The 23,850-nt window shown below is 48.9% G+C and overlaps 1 protein-coding gene across 1 annotated transcript in view; it reads left to right on the top strand.

Moving 5' to 3' along the window:
- Uroc1 (urocanate hydratase 1) overlaps positions 1–22,810 on the top strand; it is a 30,958-nt gene extending 8,148 nt beyond the window's left edge. The window contains exons 7-20 of the mRNA XM_027428850.2: positions 2,467–2,533; positions 2,625–2,768; positions 3,813–3,901; positions 4,916–4,978; positions 5,241–5,420; positions 5,881–5,978; positions 6,519–6,591; positions 7,714–7,835; positions 9,634–9,704; positions 13,204–13,302; positions 16,601–16,700; positions 17,909–17,990; positions 20,773–20,872; positions 22,453–22,810. Coding sequence (XP_027284651.1) covers positions 2,467–2,533; positions 2,625–2,768; positions 3,813–3,901; positions 4,916–4,978; positions 5,241–5,420; positions 5,881–5,978; positions 6,519–6,591; positions 7,714–7,835; positions 9,634–9,704; positions 13,204–13,302; positions 16,601–16,700; positions 17,909–17,990; positions 20,773–20,872; positions 22,453–22,593 — 1,429 coding nt within the window. The 3' untranslated portion in view covers positions 22,594–22,810. The remainder of the gene's footprint in view (positions 1–2,466; positions 2,534–2,624; positions 2,769–3,812; positions 3,902–4,915; positions 4,979–5,240; positions 5,421–5,880; positions 5,979–6,518; positions 6,592–7,713; positions 7,836–9,633; positions 9,705–13,203; positions 13,303–16,600; positions 16,701–17,908; positions 17,991–20,772; positions 20,873–22,452) is intronic.
- Positions 22,811–23,850: the final 1,040 nt, after the last annotated feature.

The following is a 23,850-nucleotide window of genomic DNA, read 5'->3' as shown; positions in this document are numbered from 1 at the left end:
AATCTGCAGGACTGGGATATTTGCACAATGCCAGGGCTCTATAGAGAGCTGACCTCACGGGGCTCATAGTGAGTTTCATCATCTCCAGATGACTTCTTTTATACTAACACTGTCCTCTTATGTTTGTGATACTTATTCAGTCTTTTGAGATAAGTGACATGGCCTCCTTTTTGTTTGCTTATCTTTTTGAGACAGTGTCTTGCTAGAAGCAAGAATTCGTGATCTTTGTGCCTCAGACTTCTGAGTGCTGAGACTATCGGTGTGCACCATGCCTGTATATCTCCATTTTTAGAAGAGAAAACAAAAGTTCTGGGTAGTCAGGCGTATTATGCGGTAGACTTGGTATTCATTTGCAGGCTTGTGACAACACACTCTCCAACCAGAGGAGAGAAGGGGCTGGGGAAAGCTACTGAGAGGCAGAAATCTAATAAAAGAGATAATGAACTTGGCGTTGAAAAACAAGCAACAGAGAGACTGTGAGAATCTCCTAGTCTTCAGCAAAGAGTGCAATTAGTCTAGCAGCAAATTCTACTGTCCCAATTACACTGCCCCAAACAGTGTTTGCTAATTATCCAGTGATGGCAGTGGCTGCACTCAGGCATTACTGGCGATATCGATGAAAATTCAATGGCATCTACTAATATTATCTGTGTCTGATGACCTCACAGCCTTCCTGCCTGCTTTCTTCCCTATGAACACAGCCCACAGGTGGGAAGAGATGACAGAAGGTCACCCCACTGCAACTATTCAATTTTTTCCACATAGGAAATAAGATCCAACAGGCTTCCCAGAAGGGTGGAGAGAACCATGGCTTTGAATGTCATCTGCTGTGAAGCCATGACCGGAATGTCTGTGCTGATAGGGAAAGGACCTAAGGGCAGTCTGTGAGGGACAAGCTACTAAAGCAACACCTTCAGAATGGAGCCCCACACTCAACCAAGAATCCAACAGCAGACATCTCTCCGCATGCCAGCTGTGGATCTGGTGTGTGTGTTCAGTGCTACCACCTACCACCTTGCCATGTGTCCAGTGGCACACCCAGGGTCCAGCTCCAGTATGAAGAGGCTTCCCAGTTAAGCCTACTGGATGCCACCTGAATGGAATCTTGCAGAACACGCTTTCCCACGCCAGACACCTTCATCGGGTCGTGTGGCAGGGACACATCATATCCTATTTTCTCATCCTGTTCTTACATCACAGTTCCTTTCTCTCTTTCCTCCATGTGTGGGCATTTCAATGGCTTCAGATATTGGCCACTACTGAGAAATTTGCTCTGAATGCCTTTGTGTGTGGCAAAGTAGACATTAGCATGTAGTATGGGCATGCTGGGCCATGTTCAGCCTTGCTCCGCCTAACCCAATCATCGCCATGCTGAGTTTTAAAAATTAATGGAATGACAGATTTTAGGAAAATAAAATCTATTTGTAAAATACCTGAGAGGCAGGAAGGGACAGGAGGCGCTAGCTTACTATCTCCTTAGCTTTTTATTTTTACTTTAACTTTTTAAATGTTTTGGTTAGAACATAGAGAAATGGGTTTCTCTGTGTCATCATTTTTGGTAATTTTTTTAAGTTTTATTTTTATTTCATGAGTGTGAGTGTTTTGCCTGTGTGTGTGTGTCTATGCACCACATGAATGCAGTGCCCACAGAGGCAAGAATAGGATGTTCAATCCCCTGAAACTGGAGTTATGGACAGCTCTGAGCTGTTACGTGGGTGCTGGGAGCCAAACCTGGGTCCTTTGCAAGAATAGCCATTGCTCCTAACCACTGAGCTTTCTCTCCAGCCCCATTTATAGTCATTTCTTTTTTATATGTATTTCTTTTTTTAACTTTTTATTTTTTCTTTCAGATTTTTTATTTGAATTAGAAACAAGATTGCTTTACATGACAATCCCAGTTCCCTTCTCCCTCCCATCCTCCCCTACCACTCCCCCACCAACTAAAACCCTACCTATCACATATCCTTTCTGCGCCCCCCCTGTATGGTGAGGCCTTCCATAGGGGGTCATCAGAGTCTATCGTATTCTTGGGCCTAGGCCCACCCCATTATAGTCATTTCTTATTCATCATTGTGACTATTCCCTGATGCTTGTCTGTCCCTCTTGCTAGTCCCCTTTCTTCTCTAAGTAGTCCCCCTTCTGCTTTCATGACACATACATGCTTGCTTCTTCCCTTTAAGTCTCCCTCTCCCCTCTCATAGTCTTTCTATTCTATTCTCTCTCTCTCTCTCTCTCTCTCTCTCTCTCTCTCTCACACACACACACACACACACACACACACACACACACACACGTGAAAATATTGATGTTTGTCTTTCTGACTCTGACTCCGGTTTATTCTGGTTAACCTACCGATCTCTAGTTCTGCCCGCTTGTTATAACAAAGGACAATGCAGAAGAACCTTTGAGAGTGGTTAACGATTTAGTCTAAGGCTTCTAAGTGCTGCCCTTTTCTTCTATGCTCAGGTATGGTCAGATGACAGCGGGCAGCTACTGCTACATTGGTCCCCAGGGAATCGTCCATGGCACTGTGGTGAGAGATGGGCACACATGATGAGTGGCGGGCCCCTGCAGGTGGATCTCCTGGGAGTGGACAATAAGCACCCTGCCTCTCCTGCCTACAGCTCACTGTGCTGAACGCTGGTCGGCGTTACCTGGGCATTGAGGACCTGGCAGGGAAGGTTTTTGTCACCTCTGGGCTCGGTGGGATGAGCGGGGCTCAAGCCAAGGCTGCAGCCATTGTTGGATGCATTGGGGTGATCGCAGAGGTAAGATGGGGAGCTCTGCCTGTAGCTCCTTCAAAATTCCCTGATTCACTCATTCACTCCTCTGCCTGCTTGCTCTCCTCTCTCTCCCTTGTCTTCTATCCTTTCCTTCTCTGCCTGCCACACCTTTCCACTCTTCCCATCAAATCTTCTTGATTTCTTCCACCAAACCCCCTCACCTCCTCCACAAAGTCTTGTGCTACCTCATCACATAGGTCCCTCCCCTGCTTGCACAGGGTCCACCACCCTCCATGGTCCATGCCTGCTAGCTTCCAGCCCATGAAGCTGAGATGGTGTGTGTACAGCCATTGCTTCCTGTGTCTGTCCCATCAGATGAGGAACCTAGATGACAAAGAATAAATATTTGTGAATTAAATTAGTGTAGAGCACCCCTCCCCCAGCTTTAGCTGTTGACGTTGGATGGAGGCAGAGAAGCTGCTCCTTCACAGAGGTGTGCACGGGCTGGGGGGTGGGGGGGCGGGCTTGCCCTAATGCCTCTCACATCTGTTTGGAAGATGCCAAAGTCAAGGAGGGAAGAAGGGGGCAGCAGCAGTGAGGAGATTTGAGCTAAGTCTTGGGCACACACCGTGTAATTTGGCTTAGTTGGCACCACCTGTGTCTTGCATGCCTGAGCTTTGCTAGGACTATGTCAGGCTGCAGGTAACAGGACATCTGTAGCAGCTTACATAAGTAAGACTTTTATTTTTTCTCATCAACTGATGTCACTATTGTTGGTTTAGCGGCTCATTAATGTCAGTGCTAGCTCTCTAGATTCTTCTGGGCTTTTTTCATGAAGATAAAAATCGCTGCACCAGCCAAACATGCCATCCACATTCAAACCAGAAAGAAATGAAAAGAGACATGTCCCCTCTGGCTGACTATCTCAGCAGGGAATCGTGTCTCAAAAGCCCCTTCTTTTCTCCCATCGGTTGTAGTGACTGCCCGGAGGCTGCATCATGAAAGTGGGGCGGGTTCATAGGGTAGCACCTCTCAAGAGGCTGTTCAGGGGCGATGTGTAAATGGATGACCTGTGTCCCATGACCTCAGGTTGACAAATCTGCACTTGTAAAACGTCACCGGCAAGGCTGGCTGATGGAAGTGACTGACAGCTTGGACCACTGCATTGTGAGACTCAGGTACAGTTGACTGAGTGGGATTTGGAGCGCTTGACCCTGGACATTGGAAGCAGGGGATAAAGTGTGGTTAGGACCATCCAGTGCCTGATGTCCAGCCACAGGTGCCGTCTAGAGGTTCCACTGTGAAAGAAAGCATCATGGGAGGGATCTATAGGGAGTCCATTCCCCAGGGATTATTGCTGCTGGCTTGTGAGCAGCCATGGGACTCTGAACTTGAGACTCTCCTATATTCCCCTCCCAAGTAATGGAATTGTAGATGAATGTTACCATGCCTGACTTATCTGTTTCTTTCTTATCTATTTCTGTTAGTATCCTCTTGTCTATTTCTATTTCTCCAAATAATTTTGGAATCATCATTAGTAAATCCTACCACTTCTTTGTCCCATCCCATCAGTGAGTTCTATGAAGAGCCTATTAGGGTTGAGGCACCTGTTTCCCAGTAGCCACTGCAGCTCAGCTCAACCTATTTTGTGCATTCCAGCCTGCATTTTTCTTTTTCTTGTATTATGGGGTATATGAGAACAAACCTTATCCTAGCATATGCCTCTGGGTCCACATTCTTCCAAGTACAAGCTCACACAGGCTCACAGTTACACTCATGCCCTCACTCATCCAGACCCATACTCACTAGGCCCAAACTCATACAGACCCCGGCAGGCCCACACTTACACAGATTCATATTCACACATCGGCCCACAGTTACACACAGGCCCACACTTATGTGCAAGCCCATACTCATACGCATGTCCACAGTCACACAAGTGCCCTTAGTCACAGAGGCTCACACTCATATACAGGCCTCCAGTTACACACAGGCTCACACACTCAGGTAATCTCACTCTCACACAGTCCCACTCTCTGACACAAGCCCACACTCACACACAGGCCCTAGGTGACCTCCTACATCTGTCACATTTGGCCAGCGTTGAATGTCTTGCATGCAGGCAGAGCAGCTGCATCCAGGGCATCTGAGGACAGATATAGGTCATCTGTTCTGCTCTTGTGTCCTTCTAGGGAAGCAAGGAAGAAGAAAGAGGTACTCAGCCTTGGCTATCATGGCAACGTGGTGGACCTTTGGTAAGTGGAAATCAGTGGCTTGGGTATCTCAGGGGTGCAAACCAAGTACTTCCAAGCCACAAGCTCTGAACCTCAGCTCTGTCCGTCCCGGGAAGGGCAACATCCTCACCCAGACCCACACAGCCCGTGCATTTTGTAAAGGAGAAAGTAGACACTACATACAGGGTGTGTGGGTGGAGATGCGGGCTGCAGTTTCTGCTGGCTAGCCCTCCTCCAACCCATGCATGCCTGCCCTGCCCTGACCACCCCACCACTTTCCCAGGGAGCGTCTGGTCCATGAACTGGACACTACAGGGGAGCTCTTGGTGGATCTTGGGTCAGACCAGACATCCTGCCACAACCCGTTCAATGGAGGCTACTACCCTGTGCAGCTCAGCTTCTCGGAGGCCCAGAGCCTCATGTCCTCCAACCCAGCTGCCTTCAAGAACCTGGTGCAGGAAAGGTGGGTGACAGGAAAGGATTGCTCAGGGCAGGACAGCGGAACATGCAGGAGCCTAGTCTTTCTGAGCCTCAGCTTCCTTCTTTCAGTGAGGATCATGAGCACAGTACTTTTGGGAATGATGGGATAAACTGAATTGATATTTGTAAAATTCCTAGGGCAGCTTCCATATCTGTGCTGGGTACACACTGGGACACCTAGTACCCTTGTCTGGCACATTGGATCCAGGGTCTGATGGAGAATGCTGATTTGAGGGGGCACTATAAGGCAGCAGGTGTTGAGGGGTTCCGGGTTGTAAGTAGACATGGGAATCAGCCACACTGGGAACAGTCACAGTGAGCTAGAGGAGGCTGGTTCTCCAGGAGACTTCCTGGAACTAGGTTTAGAAGGCCTTGGGAAGCTTGATGGGGTGGGGCTGCAGAGCTGGAGGACAGGTCAGAGACTGATCACCTGTTTGTTGCAGCCTGAGGAGGCACGTCTCAGCCATCAACAGGTTGGCCCAGGAGAAGTTCTTCTTTTGGGACTATGGTAATGCCTTCCTCTTGGAGGCTCAGCGAGCAGGTAAGCAGGCAGGAGTTTGGACAAGTGGTGTCTGGGACATGTGTGAGCCTACCTGGGTAAACTCCTTTCCCCCTCTCATACCCATAGCTCAGCCGCATGGTCACCCAGTAAGTACCCGGGAGATCTCGTTGTGCCTTTTACCCTGTTTTTCCTTCTTGAAGCTGGTCCTACTAGGCAGCCAGGCCTCTCTGGGCCTCAACTTCTCCTTACATTTTAAAAATATAAAAGACCCAGAGCCCACAAGAAATTGTCTCCTTCCAGGCCCTCTTCATGTCCATTTGCAGGGCCACTTGCAGACCTAGTAGGATGGGGTTCTCTGGGTGGCACCCTGGGGCTAACACTGAGTCTGTGGGCGATATGTCTGTGCCCTACACCTAGACCACACAGATGGCAGTATACCACCCAGGGCTGCACTCTGCTTTTTCTCCTCTTATTTTGCCTGAGGAAAGATCTTGAGACTCTGTTCCCAGTCCTTCCCAGGGCCACTTGTTTAAGTCACTGTTTGTGGTCATGGGTGCTCACACAGATCCTGCTTCACAGGAGCAGATGTGGAGAAGAAAGGAGCCAACAAGACGGAGTTCCGCTACCCCTCCTATGTCCAGCACATTATGGGGTGAGTGATGGAGGTTCCATTTTGGGGTGTCTAGTACCTTTTCGGCTCCTCTCAGGACTTAGGACCTGGTCTTTGCAGCTGGAAGAGCCTCCAACACGGATCGTCACAGAGCTGTGTGCTGAGACCTCACGCAGCTGGGAAGTAGCCATGCAGTGGTCACAGCATTTCTTCATAACACACAAGGGCAGAGGAGGTTCTGTGGGGCCTCAGTGAGAAGACAGGGAACCAAGGGCCCTGATGGCCAAGGTCATTCCCTGTGCACACCATCCTGCCATACACCCACTCATTCCCCTAAATGATGTGGCCAGGGAGCTGTCCTTTGGATGATGATTCAGTCCTGAAGACCAAGATGTACAGTGGCTTGAGGTCCTTATGCCATCTGGCTGTTCAGAGCAGGTCTGAGAAGGGCCAGATGCCCAAGAGAAATAGGGAAGTAGGGGAGGGAACCCAGCAGGAACCAGGGCCGCAGTAGATCAGTCAAGGAATCTGGACTTTCAGACTCGCAGGTCTCTGTGTGCACAGAGGGGCCCAGAGAAGGGTGTCAGACATCTCAGGATGGAGTCCAGAGAGGCAGAAGTTGCCTTTGAGTTTTGCTGCTCTGGGTGGAAGCGGAGCCAAGGGTGGGCTGGGACACTGGAGTACATAGTGACTATGTTTTCCCTAGGGAAGAGAAGTAGAAAAGAGACAGCAGGGACATACTCAGCTGGGCTTGGCAAGTATGGAGTTAGTATGGCTCAGGGCTATAATATCCCGCTGCCCACTTCAACTGGCACAGAAGCTGAGTCACCAGGGAAAGCCAGGCTGGGTCTACACATAGACGACTGGTTTTCATGTAGTCTTCCTAAGAGTAATTTGAGAAAACATCTGCTTGTCTTTGTCCCATTCCCTGCTCCTGCCACTAGAGAAGTGTAGTGGTACAAGTTTAGAGACGGGAGCAGAAGCCAAGGAGGAGGCAGAGGAGCAAGGAGGTCCTCTATGACTTATTGCTTAGAGGCAACAGTTTTGAGCTCATTCTGGACCCTGCCTCTCTCCCCGAAGCATGCCCTCATGCCAATCCCCAGCTCAGCAAGAAGGTGCAGGCAGCCCAGGAGGTTGTGACTAAGGAGACATTTGTCTTTGCAGGGACATATTCTCCCAGGGCTTTGGGCCCTTCCGCTGGGTATGCACGTCGGGGGACCCTCAGGACCTGGCTGTCACTGATCATCTGGCCACATCTGTGCTGGAGAAAGCCATTGCTGATGGAGGTGGTACTTCTGGGTGGGTGGCACTCAGGAGTGGTTGGTCTCCCAAATCCCCTGCCTCTGTAGGGCACCTGGTACCTAGTGTCATATTCTGCATAGATCTCAGGACTACAGGCTGCTGCCCAGGGGACCTCGAGCACTTTCAGACCTTGCTCTTTCAAAGCTGTCGAGAGCTTGAAGCCTATCCACAACTCAGGCTCTGCCCTCCAGCTCTGTGCCCACCTCTGCCTCTGTCCCTGCTGGCACAAGGAACTTTAAGTCAGTCAGATATCTGTCACTGCGGCAAACACCTGAGTGAGCCAGCCTTCCTCTTAAATTGGGGAGGTTTTCTTTTGCCTTTTGGCTTCAAAGACTTCAGTGGTCAGTTGGCTCCATTATTTTGGAGTGGAACTCTGCTGGGAACCAAAGGGAGGAGTGGCCCCAACATCTCCTTCAAGGCTACACCCCAAATGATCTCACTTCCTTCCACTTAAAGGTCCCATCATCCTCCAATAGTGTACAGGATGGCAACCAGCCCCACAATGCCCAGGGTCTGCTGGATATTCATACACTGCAGGCCCTCTCTGACTCAGCCACTCTCCTGCAGGCCCCATTCACCAGGAGATGGGAGGGAGTCACTTGAGCATTGGCTTTGTTTGATGCATTTAGGAATGCTTTCTCATTCGCTTCAGCTTCCTTGTATGAGTATGACACCCCATGCCAGGTCCGGTTGGCACCCACCTGATGTTCAAGTTCTCTGAGCATTGGGTCCCTGAGCTCATCTTGATCGTAGATGCAGAGGTTTGGTTCTGCCTCTTAGCCTGGTGACTGAGATCTTCCTGTGTCTACATGTCCCTGATGCTTTCTTGAAGCACATATTGTCAGTCAAGGGCAAAGAGGAGGCCAGACCAAGTTGAAAGAAGTAGCTGGGGTTTTACATTGGGAAATCTGGCCTACTGCCTTCCCGGCTTCTCTAGCTCAGAAGAGCTGCCTGGCCCTAAGCAGGCACAGGTGGGTGTCCGCTGGGTGGCTACTACCCAGTGCTCCACAAAGACTCTGAGTGCCTACAGATGTGGTGGCTAAGAACCTCCAGCACAGCCAATGTCTATATACAGTGTGACCTTGCCAAGCAGGGACACTCCAGCCTGAGGCACTTCCACCAGGCAGAGCAGACAGATGCTGAGGACCTCCAGGGCTCAGGGCACAGTATAAGAACGTAGTGTAATAAGCGGTGATGTGGTCAAATGCACCTTCACTCTATCGATGTTCTCTGCACTTTCCATGGAGTCTCAGCTCTCACATTACCAGTCTGTTCTCACGAGCTGCTCAGACCTGCTGTCACCATGGCCACCCACCTCCTCTTGCCTCCTCCTGGGGTAGGCCAAGCATTCCCACTTTAGGACCTCATGCTGGATGTTCCCTCTGTAGTTCTGTTCCCACAGAGCTTCTCAGCATTGAGGACTCTGACCTTCCCTTTCTTGGGGAGCCTTCATCCTCCTAATGCATCCCCTAGTAACTTAGCTCACCACACACCTATTCACAGCCAACTGTAGTTCTTGTTCCCGTGCCTGGCTCAGTGTCTGGTACACAATAAGTACTCAATAGTTATTCTTTGAGGGAATGGGTGCATCAGTGATGAACTGTAGAAGCCCACCCATTAATTCTTGTTGTTGTTGACTGGTTCCCAAATTCAGGATGGCAAGTTTAGGGGCATCACCCAAGGTCTCCAGGTACCTATGGCAAACATCCATCAGAAAAGAGAACTGGGGCCCCTGGCATCAGATTCCAGGGCCTGAGATACCCCTTCCTTTTCTCCTTGCAGTGAAGGCATCCGTTAAGCTACAGTACATGGATAACATCCGCTGGATCCGGGAGGCTGCCAAGCACCAGCTGGTGAGAGCTTGACTTGGGGGAAGATGGGTACTGCAGTCTCATGAAGGAGGGTGAGCTGTCAAGAAACTGCCCAGAAACAAGGTGCAGGCACAGTCTCAGCACAGTCCCAGCACCCATCTTGCCATGCCCTGAGAAGTTACAAGACCCTGCATCCATGTGCCTGTTGATAGCAGCACCATGGTGGCCACCTTATCCAAGAAAGGGCTTGTAAAGGGTGTCTGGATAGCAACATGGAGAAACTGGAAACCTTAGACAATGTTGGTGGGGGTATAAAGCAGTGCAATCTAGTTAACCCATGCTGGCTGTAGACTTAATAGGATTGGAACTGATTTCAGGGTGCTATAGGTACTGTAGCTAAAATGCCAATGCAATCCAAATGGCTCTTGGCAGACAAATAGATCAGCAAAATGTCTCTCCTTACAAAGCAACAAGTAAGGGTATTCTGCCAATCACTGCCACCTGCATAAAACTGAAGGACATGACATTAAGAGAAATAAGTCATTCGCAAAAGGACAAACCCTTGCAAGCTGCCACTCACATGCAGCTCCTAGAGTAGGCAAGCCATAAACAAGGAAGTAGCAGAGTTGTGCCATGGCTGGGGCTGGTGGGGGACTTGGGAAAATGAAAAGGTCCTGGAGCTGGATGTTGGCGCCAGCTGCACAGCCCTGTGAGGTAGTTCATGCCACCAGGCAGCATGCTGAAAACTGATTAAGGTGGTCAAGTTTATGTTATGTGTATATCTTAGCTAGGGTTTCTATTGTTGCAATGAAACACCAGGACCAAAATCAAGTAGGGGAGGAAAAGGTTTATTTGACTTCCACTTCCACTAATGTTTTAGTCCATCATTGAAAGAAGCCAAGGAAAGAGCTCTAGTTGGGTGGGAACCTGGAGGCAGGAGCTGATGCAGAGGCCCTGGAGGGGTGCTGCTTACTGGCTTGCTTCTCATGGCTTGTTCAGACTTCTTCTCATAGAACTCAGGACTGCCAGTCCAGAAATAGCACCATCCACAACGGGCTGCGCTCTCCCCCATCAATCACTAAGAAAATGCCCTACATTTGGACTTTATGGAGGCATTTGTCAGTTGAAAATCCCTCCTTTCACATAATTCTAGCTTGTGTCAAGTTGAGATAAAACTAGCCGGCACAGTGTATTTCACTGATTTTCTTTTAATGAAGAGGATAGAGGGTGGGCCTGGGCTCTGAAGCAGCAAACAAGGCCCTCCTTCTTCCAGCCACTCCACAAACAGTCTCTGGAGTTCCTGTGAGCAGTGAGAGCTCAGGCACCGTAACACTCTCAGCTGAATGCCCTGGGTGAGTGGTTCAACCTCCATCTGTGCCATGAAGGCAGCAGTGCTGGACCTTGCAGTGGGCCTCTGTGACCATCCCTGGGCACAGCTCTGCCAGGCCTGGAGCTGAGTACATAAGTGAAGGATAAGCAGGGGGACAAATGGTTGGTCAGAAAAGGAATCCGATGACAGAGAACAGCCACCAGGCCCTGATTAGAGAGGATGGGAGGAATGAGGAAATTAAATAAAGAAGGAGCATTTGGTTCACACAAGACTATGCTAGCCAGTAGGTCCCTGGCCGGAGGTCTCAGGGCCAGGAGGGAACTGTCCCCATCATGGCCCATCCCATCTTAGGGCCATATTTTCCATGTGTGCCCCCATAAACCCCCATGTGCCAGTCACAGTCTCTGTGACCCAAGTCTAAGCCATGGGGCCTGGGGCTGGGGTCAGGGTAGAGGGAGTGCTACAGATGGAATACACAAACCATCCAGTGAGGTGGGAGAAGGAGAGGCAGAGCTGGCGGCAGGGATGCCACTGTCTGGGGCTGCTGCAAGGGGGGTGTTCAAAGCCAGCTGCACATGCCACAGGGCCAGCAAGCAGGAGGCGCTGTTCACCTTTGAGTGGAATTGATCAGAAGGAGCTTGCTCACCCTACTTCAAATGGTTTGTGGCAGTTAATCTTCTTGAAAGCTGGTCATTCTTTTTATATATATGACATTCTTGACAAGCATGGCAGTTGTGTTTGATCTCCTCCTCAGTGTGTGACCAAATACCCTACAAGAAGCCACTTAAGGAAAGAACATTTGTTATGGCGCGTGATTTAAGGGAGCAGTCCATCGCGGCTGGGAAGGCGCAGCGTTAAGAGCATTAGGAGCGTGAGGCAACTAGTCACACTGCATCCACGCTGGCGCTCAGCCTGCTTTCTGCTTTTCATAGACAAGGAGCCCAGCCCGGGAGATGGTGCTGCCTACATTAGGAGTCTTCCCTCTTCAGTTAGCCTTCCCTAAAACTCTTCCTAGTGCTCCACAGATGTGTTCCCACAGCCATTCTAAATCCAGTCAGATTCACAATGAAGATTAACTGCCACAAACCATTTTATAGCAGTTTTTCCTCATTTCCCCTAAGAAATATGAACACCTAACAGCACTGATTCACACTTACAGATAAAAAAAAAAAAAAAAAAAACTGGAGGCACCTGTAGGAACCAAGGCCATTAGTTAGACCCAGAGAAGATACTGGTCCCACTGCCCACGCCCACTCTGAGCCTTGTAAGGCATTAGTGTCCTTGTCATCTGTCCTTGCCCTCTTTTGCAGTTTTGGCCAGCTCCCTAGGCAGGAGGGGCAAACACGCTTCTTTAGAGAAAGTGTGGATTTTTGGTTTTTCAGCCCAGGCACTGCCAACATTTGGGAAGGAGGACTTTTAAAAATTGCAGCAAGCCTGCAATTAAAGGCATGTGGTAGCGCATGCCTTTAATCCCAGCACTTGGGAGGCAGAGGCAGGTGGATCTCTGTGAGTTCAAGACCAGCCTGGTCTAACAGAGTGAATGCCAGGATAGGCTCCAAAGCCACAGAGAAACCCTGTCTCGAAAAACCAAAAAAAAAAAAAAAAAGGCTCAAAGAGGCAGGACCCACAATAGGAAACCTCCATGGTTCCCATGGAGTAGTCACTGGGGGTCCTTCAGGGATGGACCCTAAGGAAAAGATCATAGAACAGAATGAGATGTACCAGGCCTCATGAAAAGTCCATTTGTTGGCATGCAAAGCCCACCAGTGTAGTATCCGTTGGGCTTGATGAGAGAGGAGCCCCTAGAGCCTCATATGTTAGAGCTGCCATGCATCTCCAGGGTCCTCTTGGCTCTCCCTAGAAGGACCAGCTGGCTGCAGTTGGCCAGGTCACATGGCTGCAGTGTCACTCACATCTCTCCCATACCACTAGTTCTTCTTTTTTTAAATAAACATTCTTCTTTTTAAAAGATTTTATTTATTTATTTATTATGTATTCAACATTCTGCTTCCATGTATATCTGCACACCAGAAGAGGGCACCAGATCTCATAAGGGATGGTTGTGAGCCACCATGTGGTTGCTGGGAGTTGAACTCAGGACCCCTGGAAGAACAGTCGGTGCTCTTAACCTCTGAGCCATCTCTCCAGCCCACCACTAGTTCTTGGATGCTTGTTTTTAGCTGAGGGGCTTTCTCATTCTCTCCTCTGCAGGTGGTGGGCTCCCAGGCGAGGATCCTGTACTCAGACCAGAAAGGACGTGTGGCCATTGCTGTGGCCATTAACCAAGCCATCGCCAGTGGGAAGATCAAGGTGATATAGCCTGTGGTGCTTCCAGGAGACTTCATAGACACCTTACCACAAGGCCCTGCTTGGGGTTTCCCGGTTATGACCTCTGGCTCACACTCCAGTCTACCTTCCCCCTCTCCAACCTTCTGAGATAGCTGCTCTCACCAGCACCCTGACCCAGTAGCAGGGAGCCTTCACCCTCCCCTAGCTGAGTTCCCTTGTAGAGATACTGGGTTCCCTGAAGGCCTTGGACTCTGTGGAGCAGATAGGCAGAGGGGCCTAGTGAAGAGCTGCTCTGGGAGCCAAGGGGTAAGGAAGGAAGGAAGGACAACATGGAGGGCCTATCACACCCCCCAGAACCCCAACTCTGAGCATATGTCACAAAGGGTGAGCAGGCTTGTTCAAACACAAGTCCCAACAGGGTCTTTTTTGCTGTGACCTGGGCAAATTGGGTCACTCTGACTCAGAATTTCTCTATTCTGTGAAAAGAATAGCATGCTGAAACCCCAAATGTAGGTGTGAGGCTCAAATGAGTCACAGTCCACAAAAGCAATGCCACACATCTTTTGTGTTGTCTTGTTCAAACTGTGATAAATGTCCCCAAGTTCACTTACTTTCCTCATACTTCTGGGGACCCAGAAACCTGAGCCTATATGCTTGAAGAGGACAGTCAATATTTTCCATCTTGTTTAGGAGACTGTGTCCTGTTCTTGGTGGCATTGCTGTCAGGAGGACGGGGTATTACTCAGAGGGACACGGCAGAGGGCAAGATGGACAAGGTCCCAGCTTTGGAGCTGGTGTACGGAAGGGAGACAGAAACATAACTGCAGGTATCAGTTAGATGTTTACATGGGTTGTGAATCCTGGGAAAACATGAGCCAAGGGGTGAGATGGAGATACATGGTTGGTCAGGATGGGCCTTTCTGGAGTGCTGGCATAAAACTGAACCCTGGATAACTAGAGGTGCCAGACGGCAGTTTCACTGCAGAGTTTAAGTCATAGGCTCGGCATGGCCTGCTCAAGGAAGGCAAGGGCAGCTGGAGGTTTCTGAGTTCCACGGAGTCTTTGAGCCTCCCAGCAGGTTGCATCATATTCAATGAGCCTCTGAAATTCCAAGAACCACTGTTGATGGTTGGGAAGGCTAGCTGCATCTCCTTCATTGTACATTTTGAGGAAGATGCCTGGGCCCAGGCTAGCAATAGCATTATCTCATTGGAGCTAAATGGCAGTCCCTGTGGGTGACCTGAGCCCACCTGTCTTCAGCCACACCTTTTGCACCTCCAGGGTTAGTGGCACTCCACCACATGGGTACAGGCAAGAGAGTCACCCACTGTGTCTACTGGGTTCCCAGGGGTCCTGAAATCTTTAGACTAGAGGGAGCACTATTTGCACACATGTGACTGATTTCACCATGTGGTCTCTGTCCTCACAGACACTGGCAGCATGAAAATGGTCCCATCAATTGCCTAGTCTAGATAATCAAGGCTCAGGGAAGGGAGATGGGCTAAGGGACTTGATCACTGGCTTTCAAGCTCTTTGGTGTAGGTCAAGTCCCTTAGCCCTTCTGTGCCTCTGTTGGCTTGCCTTTGAAGTGAGCATGTTAGCAGTCCTGCTGTCTGGGTAGGGTTTTGGTGAAGACCTGTGCTCTCATGCTAGTGTGTCGCACCGATGCCACCTGACACACAGGAACCTACTTGCAGCTCTAGGTGCTTCTTGGTAGAGTGTGTAGCAGGATTTTCTTTGGACTTCCAGCTCCCAGATAATGACATGGAGATTTCTTATTAGTTATAAAAGCTTGACCTTAGCTTAGGCTTGTTTCCAACTAGGTCTTATAACTTAAATTAACCTGTATATATTGTTCTGCCATGTGGCTTCTTACCTGTGCTCTGTACTGTGCATCCCACTTCCTCTGTGTCTGGCTGGTGAGTTCCCTGCCTCTCAGATTCTTCCCAGAGTTCCTGTTTCTGCCCAGAAGTCCCACCTATCCTCTCCTGCCTGCCTATTGACCATTCAGCTCTTTGTTAAACCAATCAGAAAGTGCCTTGGCAGAAACACATCTTGACAGTGTACAAAAGGATTATTCCACAACATTTCCACCTTTTGTTTAATAAAAAGGAAAGGTTTTAACTCTAAAACAGTAAAACTGTATACAATAAGAATAGTTATCAGGTAAAAATTACATTCACAATGTCCAGTCCATTTGTATGCAACAATTTTGGAGAAGGTATTCTATTATCTATCCTATCTTGGTGAGTGCAAAGTTTTATACTTAAACTACTTTCTATCATAACTTGCATTACCAACTTAAAAATATCCCTTAGGCCTTAAACATTTTATTTAGATAAACAACTTAAGCTTTTATGCCTTTCAACCTTTATAAACTTTATATCTCTTTTGTAGGTTTCTTTTTTTAATTTGGTAACAAGAAAAACTGTAAAACTATACCTATCTAGTCTTCAACCTCAATCAGAGACCTGACAAGGATAAGATATTACCCGAGTAAACAGGAAGTGCAGAGCAAACCACTTCCAAAACAATATTTCTGTAGAGGCACCTGGCTGCCTGAACAATCACCCAAGGCTCCTCTGCAACACTGGAGCATCTGTCTTTGGCCTACAGGCCTAGAATGTCTGACAGACTTTTCTGTGAAGCAGGAATTTTGAAGTACTGTCCTACCTTGTCTTTTAGTAAAGTTTGGCGGTCACTTTCTTTTGTGTCCTGTTTATCCTATTTGGGCAGCATACTGTCAGCAGTTGATGAAAGGGCAGTTTCTGGCCCAGTGACAAACTTTGCCACAAATGAAAGCAAACTCCATATGGAGGTTCTTCGATTCCCATCATCTTCTCTGAAGTAGATTGATACTGTCAGGAGCAAACATGTCTCACTGTCATGAAAAGTCTAATGTTATTGAAACATATCAAGTGACATAATCTATAGGTTTCTGAAGTGTTTGAAGACTACCTATCTATCTAAAATATGTCTCTGTTTGACCTTGAAAATATACCTAACATGGCTACAAGTTTGATTGTTATAAATGATTAACTAATCACCTGCATTTCTCTATCATCCTAAATAGTTTGTAATAATAACTTTCAAGAACTAGAACTTTACATTACATTTTTAAATGAGCTGTATAGGTACAATACCTTAAACATATATACAGTATGTTATAACAAAAATAACCTTAAATTTGTACCATACACAAAAATCCAAGGGAAAAGAATCCAAACCGTATCTGAGTAATCTCACTTTTATCCTCCGCCTCATGCTAGCAAGCCTTGTGGACACCACTGACTTGTATACCCTTCCCTGTCCCCCACAGGCACCAGTGGTCCTGAGTCGTGACCACCATGATGTGAGTGGCACTGACAGCCCCTTTAGGGAGACTTCCAATATTTATGATGGCTCTGCCTTCTGCGCAGGTAAGGAAAATGAAAGGATTGTTGTCACTTAATATTAGCCCATTGAGGAGATGAACATCCATAGTCCCAGTACCTCTAGCAGCTGAGTGGGACAGGCATCTTGAGCTTAAGAATTAGAAGCAGCCTCGGTAACACAGAGAGACCTCATCTCAAAGGGAGGAAGGAGATTCCCTGTATTCCGGATTCTGGGCTGCAGGCTCTCTCCCTCCTCTTCCTCACTCAGTACCAGGGAGGGTCTAGGTTCCCTGATCTCTGTGAGAATTGGGGTGGGAGTGGTGGATAAAGAGCTACAAGAGGAAGCAGCAGACTTATGCCTGTGACTCCAGGGTAGCAAAGTAGCAAAAGTCACAGACCTACTCACACCTGTCTCTCAACATGTTAGATGCTTCGAAGGCAACCATCTGGGGCTCTGCTTCTTCATGGGTGCCTGGCTCTATAGTTTGCTATGTATGTGGCTACTCTGTAATGATTAACTCATCCCTGGTGCAGCAAAGCAACTGTGGAAAACCAGAACTAGGGCTGAAATAGTGAAGACTAATTACTTGTAGCCGATAGGGAAGCACTGGTGGCCAAAGCACCATCCCCCCCAAAGGAAACCAGAGGCTCTTTAGTGGGGAAACTCATACTCATTCATGTAGGAAGACACCTCACAACTGGGTATTCTCAGATGGAGCTTGTGCAGCTTACCCATTCAAAAAATGTTGGATAGGAAAAACTCCTGGGTAGAGGAGTGTGATAATAAAAAAATTTTTTCCTCTAAGTCATCTAAGAGGACTGAGCCAGGATGACTTCTGGGCTTCTCTGGAGAGCCTTATCAGAAGCAAAAGTACTACTTGGAGGGGGCTAACCATATTTAAAGAGACAGTACACCCACTGTGTAGTGGTGATCGCCTCTCAAATACCTGTCCAGTGGCCAACATGGGGACTTCACTTCTCTGATGGAGTCAAGAAGCATCATTCATTTGCAATCCTGCTCTAGGCACGAATGGGCATTAAGTACCAGAGAGTGTGGTTGTAGGGAAGGATAATAGGTATAAGTGGGCTCTGTCAGTTTCTGGTGCTTCCTCTGGTTCTGGACTCCCCTGTCTCTGTTCCCCACTTTCCCACTGTCACACTGTTCTTCAGTCCCAAGAAACAGCCTGAGTCTATTTGTCCCTCAGACCACCTAGTGCAAGGAATGATGGATTGTGCTTGCCCTGTTTCTGCAGACATGGCCGTGCAGAACTTCGTGGGAGATGCCTGTCGTGGTGCCACCTGGGTTGCACTTCACAATGGAGGGGGTGTAGGCTGGTAAGAAAATATCAGAGAGTAGGCTGTGGGCTGATGTGGAGACCCTGGGGACCACCTGGGACAGGGGCAGGTCCAGAGGCCTGAGGTTCTTGGACTTAGATCCCTGGGACATGTTCTATGGAGGGCTTTGTGCAAATGTATTCCTCATGTGAACTGGGAACTGAAGGGTCAGTATGTTGGGGTGTGGAGGATGAAGGAACACAGAGAGGGAGACTTCTGTAAAGCAGCTCCAGCAGCTTGGCCTCTACCTATCACAGAGGACACAAGGCAAGCATGCGCAACAATCATGCTCATTTCCGCATTCTCATTCCCACCATAACTATCACACTTGAAAGAGTGGGAGCCCATGATTGCCAGGACAGCAGGGTCTCCACTCTCCCTAGCTCACAGCTATGTTCATACAGGTCACTTTCCAGCCAGCACCAGGACAGGGTCATTAAGGCCTCTATAATGGCCTCTGTGTTAGTCATCATTCTGTTCCTGTAACAATAGAGATCTCTAGCCTGTACAGAGGAAAGGCTTATCTGGTTCATGGCTTCACTGGTTGCAGTCCATAGTCAGTTGGCCACACTGTTTTTAGGCAGCAAAGCATGGCAGGAGCTTCTAGGGGTGGGGACAGAACCATTCATCCATGACAGGGAAAAGAAGAAGAAACCAGGATCCCACGGGGTCCTGAAAGGGCACTTCCTCAATGATCTGAAGACCTCCCATGGGCTTCACTCCTTAAAATTGCCACCACCTCCCTCAAGGGAATATCTAAAATCCAAGCTATAGGGTTTCATTCTGATTGGCATTGGCCATTCCTCTGCTGCTATGAGTATTAACTCAGATTCATCAGGCACGGAATGCAGCAACATTCACTGATCCCTTCCAATCTTTCCACTCCCAGAACCAAAGAAAGAACATAGGTTTTACAGATGAGGAAACTGAGGCACAGAGGGTTTGCCTCTGCTGGGGAAGTTTCCTATCTGAGGTCCACAGAGCTGGAGCCCTGGCTGTATTGAACAGCCAAGGGCACTGTGGTCTCAGAGAAGGAGAAGACCTCTGAGCCAGTGTGGACTGGATCCAGGCAAGCCTCTGTCCTGAAAAGCCAAGTCCTTCCATTAACCAGCTTCCCAGAGCATTCGGATGACTGGTTTGGCCTCATGCCCACCAAGGCTAGAATTCCAGGCTGAAGCCCTGTCAGGTGGCTTTAATTAATGGAAAATGTGACCATATTGCATGTCCTGGCTGGAGAAGAACAGCACAGACAAGAGCTCCCTGGTTATGGAGTACCTGGGAAGGAACAACCATGACTGTAAAAGCTTCACAAGGCAAAAGCAGTAGGCAGGCTGGGGATTCCGTAGGGAGGATGTGGGAAGCCCTGGGTTCTAGCTCTATTGCAGAAAGGGTTGAGAAACCTGGCTCACCGATGTGGCTTCTCCAAGGACAAGCCACACCCCAGTTTTGTGGCTTTAGTTTCTTCCTCATTTGACAGGAATCTGTTACTGAGCTATTTGTCCTTGGGCTTCTTGACTTGCTTCTTCACTTCCTGGACTGACTACCAGTGCCCTGTGGAAGGCTCTCCTCTGTGCAAGGTCACCACCCACAGCCATGTGTCAATTGTAGTGCACTCCATGGCCTTGGCCTCCTTGCTGTCCCTCTTTTGGACTGTCTGCTTAGTGACTGCTTTTGTGTTGTGTGTCCACAGGTCATGCTTAGTGAGAGCACCAGTTGGCTGCAGCTTTATGTGCTCCAGTCTGTATCTGTAGGACAGGGCCATTTGGCCAACTCATTGAGTGGGAGAGATTGTACCTTAGCAAAGACTTCTCTGGGCTATTTCTATAAGAAAGGTTTGCAAGGGGTAGACTTCATGTGTCATGGGATCATTTCAGAGAGCAGGTAAGTCAACGCAGGCAACCTTGGGGCAGTCAGTGCATCTGGGCTACTAGCAGCCCACCTGTGGCATGGCATCTTGTGTGCCATGCAGCCTTCCTGTGTGTCCATCCACTCTTTATGACCACTTAAGAGGTCCCTGAGAAGCAACCTCCATCCCTTTGCAGAACACTGTCCCAGACTCAGTACTAGAGTACTTGTCTAGCATGTTCAAAACCCTGGCTACCAGAGAAAGATTGCTCCCTATTCTGATGGACAAACAGGCATCAAGCAGAAGGTGATATAGAGAGGGTCTTGGAAGTATACATGAAATGGACAAGACCAATTCAGAAGCATAATTGTCTGAGAAGTCAGGATGTTGCCTGATGGGGGATGTCCTTCTGTATATGTGTTTCTCTTATTAGTTGATAAATAAAACACTGTTTGGCCAATAGCCAATAGACACAGGAAGATAGGCAGGACTTGGAAACAAGGAGAATTCTGGGAGAGGTAGTCAGAGAGGCAAGGCAAAGAGATACCATGTAGAGGCCAGGAAGACAGGACGCTCCAGGCACTCTCTGGTAATCCAAGACCATGTGGAAATACATAGATTTATAGAAATGGGTTAATAATTAAGACAGAGCTAGCCAATAAGAAGTCCTAGCCATCAGCCAACGGTTTAATAATTAATATAAGTCTTTGTGTGCTTATTTGGGGGTGAGAAGGGTGGTGGGACTTGGTGGAACAAGAAAATCCAGCAACAGTTGCTCCTCTGTTCTGCTGACCATGTCTCTGTGATATGGAGGACAATGTCACAGGCTCCCCCAATACTGATATCTTCTCAAGCCAATGATTGAAGCCTTGCATGATGCCTGCTTCAAGCAAGTCAATACAGGGAATAAACTAGGAACCTCTTTGTCTCTTGCAGGGGTGAGGTGATCAATGGGGGATTTGGCCTTGTGCTAGATGGAACCTCACAGGCTGAGCAGAAAGCCAGGATGATGCTTGGCTGGGATGTCTCCAATGGTGTAAGTCCCCCAGAACTCCTCAGCTTCTTACTACCCCCTCTCCTCCATGACTCTGCCTAACCAGGTTGGAAGTTTGGGCTGCAGTTCTGGCCCCTCCCCACTAAGGGCCTCTACTCCCTTCGAAGGCCTTCCAGGGCTCCCTCTTTTTGGGGATTTATTTATTTTTATTTGATTTAATGTGCATGACTGTTTTGCCTGTGTGTATATGCACTATGTGTGTGCCTAGTGCCCTTGGGGGTCATAAGAAGGCATCAGATCCCTTGGAACTGGAGATACTGATGACTGTGAGTCACCATGTGGCTGCCGGGAACTGAACCTAGGTCCTCCGGAAGAGCAGCTAGTGCTCTTAACTGCTGAGTCATCTTTCCAGGCCCCAGGCATCCTTTACACCATCCCTTCCCAACTATTTCCACACTTTCCTTTGGGTCTCCTTGTCTCCGGTCTCACCCTGCAGTCTAGCTTCTGTAAATGCAGATGGACCCTGGCAGGCTCAATCAACCCTTCCTCCTGAAGCACCCCTGTACTGGTGTTGAGGCCTCACTCTTTGGGGCTGAGATGGAACCCAGGGCTTCAGGCATGTTGACCTCTGTCATTTTGCTGTGCCCTGGCCTCAAGATCTCCATTTTAAGGCCCATCTTTCCCTGTTTCATGTTGCTGTTCCTTTTTTGCTGTACTGGGTGGCCTTTGCCCATGTCAGGCAGGTGCTATTCCCCAGCTACACCCGCCCTCACTGCCACCTTCGAAGGCAGCCAAAGAACACATCTCAGAAGCTAGATGGGCCTTTCATCCTGCAACTAGGACCCATCTTGACAGTAACACAGCATCCTGAGAGGGAAAGGGGACAGATTCCTCTCCCAAACCACATCACAGGCAGCCCAGAAGGGTCAACCTGAGGTTGGAGGGCAGGTAATGATGAGGAAAGGTATACAGGATGTGAGCAAACCAAAGAGGGATTCCAGAGCAGAGAACCAGAGTGAAGACAGTAGCTCTGGATGACTGAGGTTGTGCCCAAAGGCAGGGCGAAAGGGAGGTTCCTCTGGTAGGGCCACTCACCAGGATGACTAAAATTCAGCATTTCAGTGGGAGGGGGCAGGGTCTACATCCTGACACTAGGATTTAGAGTGAGCCTGGTTTCCTCCCAGGATACCTCACTATCAGTGGTGTGGATATAGCCCAGGGGAGGCTTGGAAATGAGGGGTGGCTGCTAGGTGGACAGGTGTCATGGTCACCGTTTATAGAGGGCAGAGCAGATATAAGAGAGGAAGTGGGCTCGAGGAGGGGTCATATAGCTGATGATGAGGATTCGGAAAGGGAAAAGGATGGGTGCTAGGGATGAGTTTGCTCTATCTCGTTCATTCTTAGAGCTGGGATAGGGATGGGTACAATAATAACTGGCTTCAGATCAAAAAGAGGCTAAGTCAGCTACATGCTCCAGATAATAGAGAGGGATTCTGAGCCTGGCAGATACAAAGGTGGCTCTGAAATCCTCAAGCAGAAGAGGACATAGAGTTTGGGAACCAAGATACCATGTGAAGAGCCCAGTGATGTTGATACCAATGCCGTGTGCTTGGCTTCTGCAGGTGGCACGGCGCTGCTGGTCTGGGAATCCCAAGGCCTATGAGATCATCTGCCAGACAATGCAGGAGAACAGTGGCCTGGTGGTGACACTTCCCCATGAGGTGGCAGATGAACAAGTGATACAGCGGGCCCTGCGGCCCTGAGAAGAGCTGGGGTCCTCTTGATCCGCTCCTTCCCACTACCTGACCCTCTCAGATCACCACCATCCTCCTACACTGCACCCCTACATAGCTCTCCTAGTGTCCCACACAGTGAACCACAGAGGCCTATCAAGGTGAAAGCACTTGTCTTTGACCACTGGGTTGAGGGTCCGGAGAGGATAGGGAACATCTTGTTTGTGGGAAGGTCTTTAAGCCTGCAATAAAGTGGATGGGAAGGAACTTCAAATGCTGGCCAAGCTGGCACCAATCTCCCAGGATTCTCTGTGACCTTCTCAAAGTGTTATTCGGTCTCCTGTCCACCACACTGCTCTCCTAGCTATCCTCCCATGCCTTGTCTATGCCATCACTTCTGGTTCTTCAGAGAACCAGGCATGGGTACACGAAGTGCCCACACCAGGTCCTTGATACTGAGGAGTACAGGGGAGAGGATAGACAGGAAATAAAGAATAAAGTAGAGGCAAGTACATGGCATAAACTGGGCTAGCGGGAGTGGGTAGCACAGTGTCTGAGGCAAAGTGGCCAGGTGCTGGGACATGTGGAGAGGACACACTCTCCACGGGAGCTGTGTGAACCTGAAAAATAGAACCAACCACTTGCTGAAGTCCCTGGGTGTCTGGCTGGGATCTGGAATCCTGCAGGAGTTGCACTGGCCTAAAGTGGGATCTTACATCCTTCCCAGGCCAACCAACAAGATCTACACCAGGCTTGCCTCTGGAGCACGGGCCCTGGCAAAGAGAATTGGATAGCTGTGCTTCCTTGGGCCTTCCTCTGGAATTTGCTACTACTTTATAGTGCCTCCTACCCACCACACTTCCTCCCACTATCCTGTTGCTCTGTGCTCTCTCTTCAGTCTTTACCAGGCCAGCTCTCCTGCTGCGGGTTCCATAGGCTTGTCATCCCCTAAGCTGAGCCAGAGCTAAGAGGAAAACCCAAAGATGGATGAGAGAAAAGGAAGAGAAAGAACACTGAGACCACTGGCCACAGAGAAGTTGTGCTGTTGTGAAAGCATCCACCATATTTGGCTCATACTGGTATAGAACCAGACAGAAGGGACCCTTTGTCTTCCCTAGAGTGCCATAGGGAGGATGTGAGGGTCCTCCAGCAACCCCCTATTCATGATGCCCTGCCGTGGGAGCAGGACTAAGCAATTTGGGTGTGGCTAGTCCTACTTCACTGTCATGAGCAACCAATAATCTTTCCTATGCAGTTATTTAGACTTAAGGAGACACCGAGTCTTGG

This window comes from Cricetulus griseus, chromosome 8, assembly GCF_003668045.3.
Source record: "Cricetulus griseus strain 17A/GY chromosome 8, alternate assembly CriGri-PICRH-1.0, whole genome shotgun sequence".
Lineage (NCBI taxonomy): Eukaryota > Metazoa > Chordata > Mammalia > Rodentia > Cricetidae > Cricetulus > Cricetulus griseus.
The sequence above is the reverse complement of the archived record's forward strand: the minus strand, read 5'-3'. Positions and strand labels throughout refer to the sequence as shown.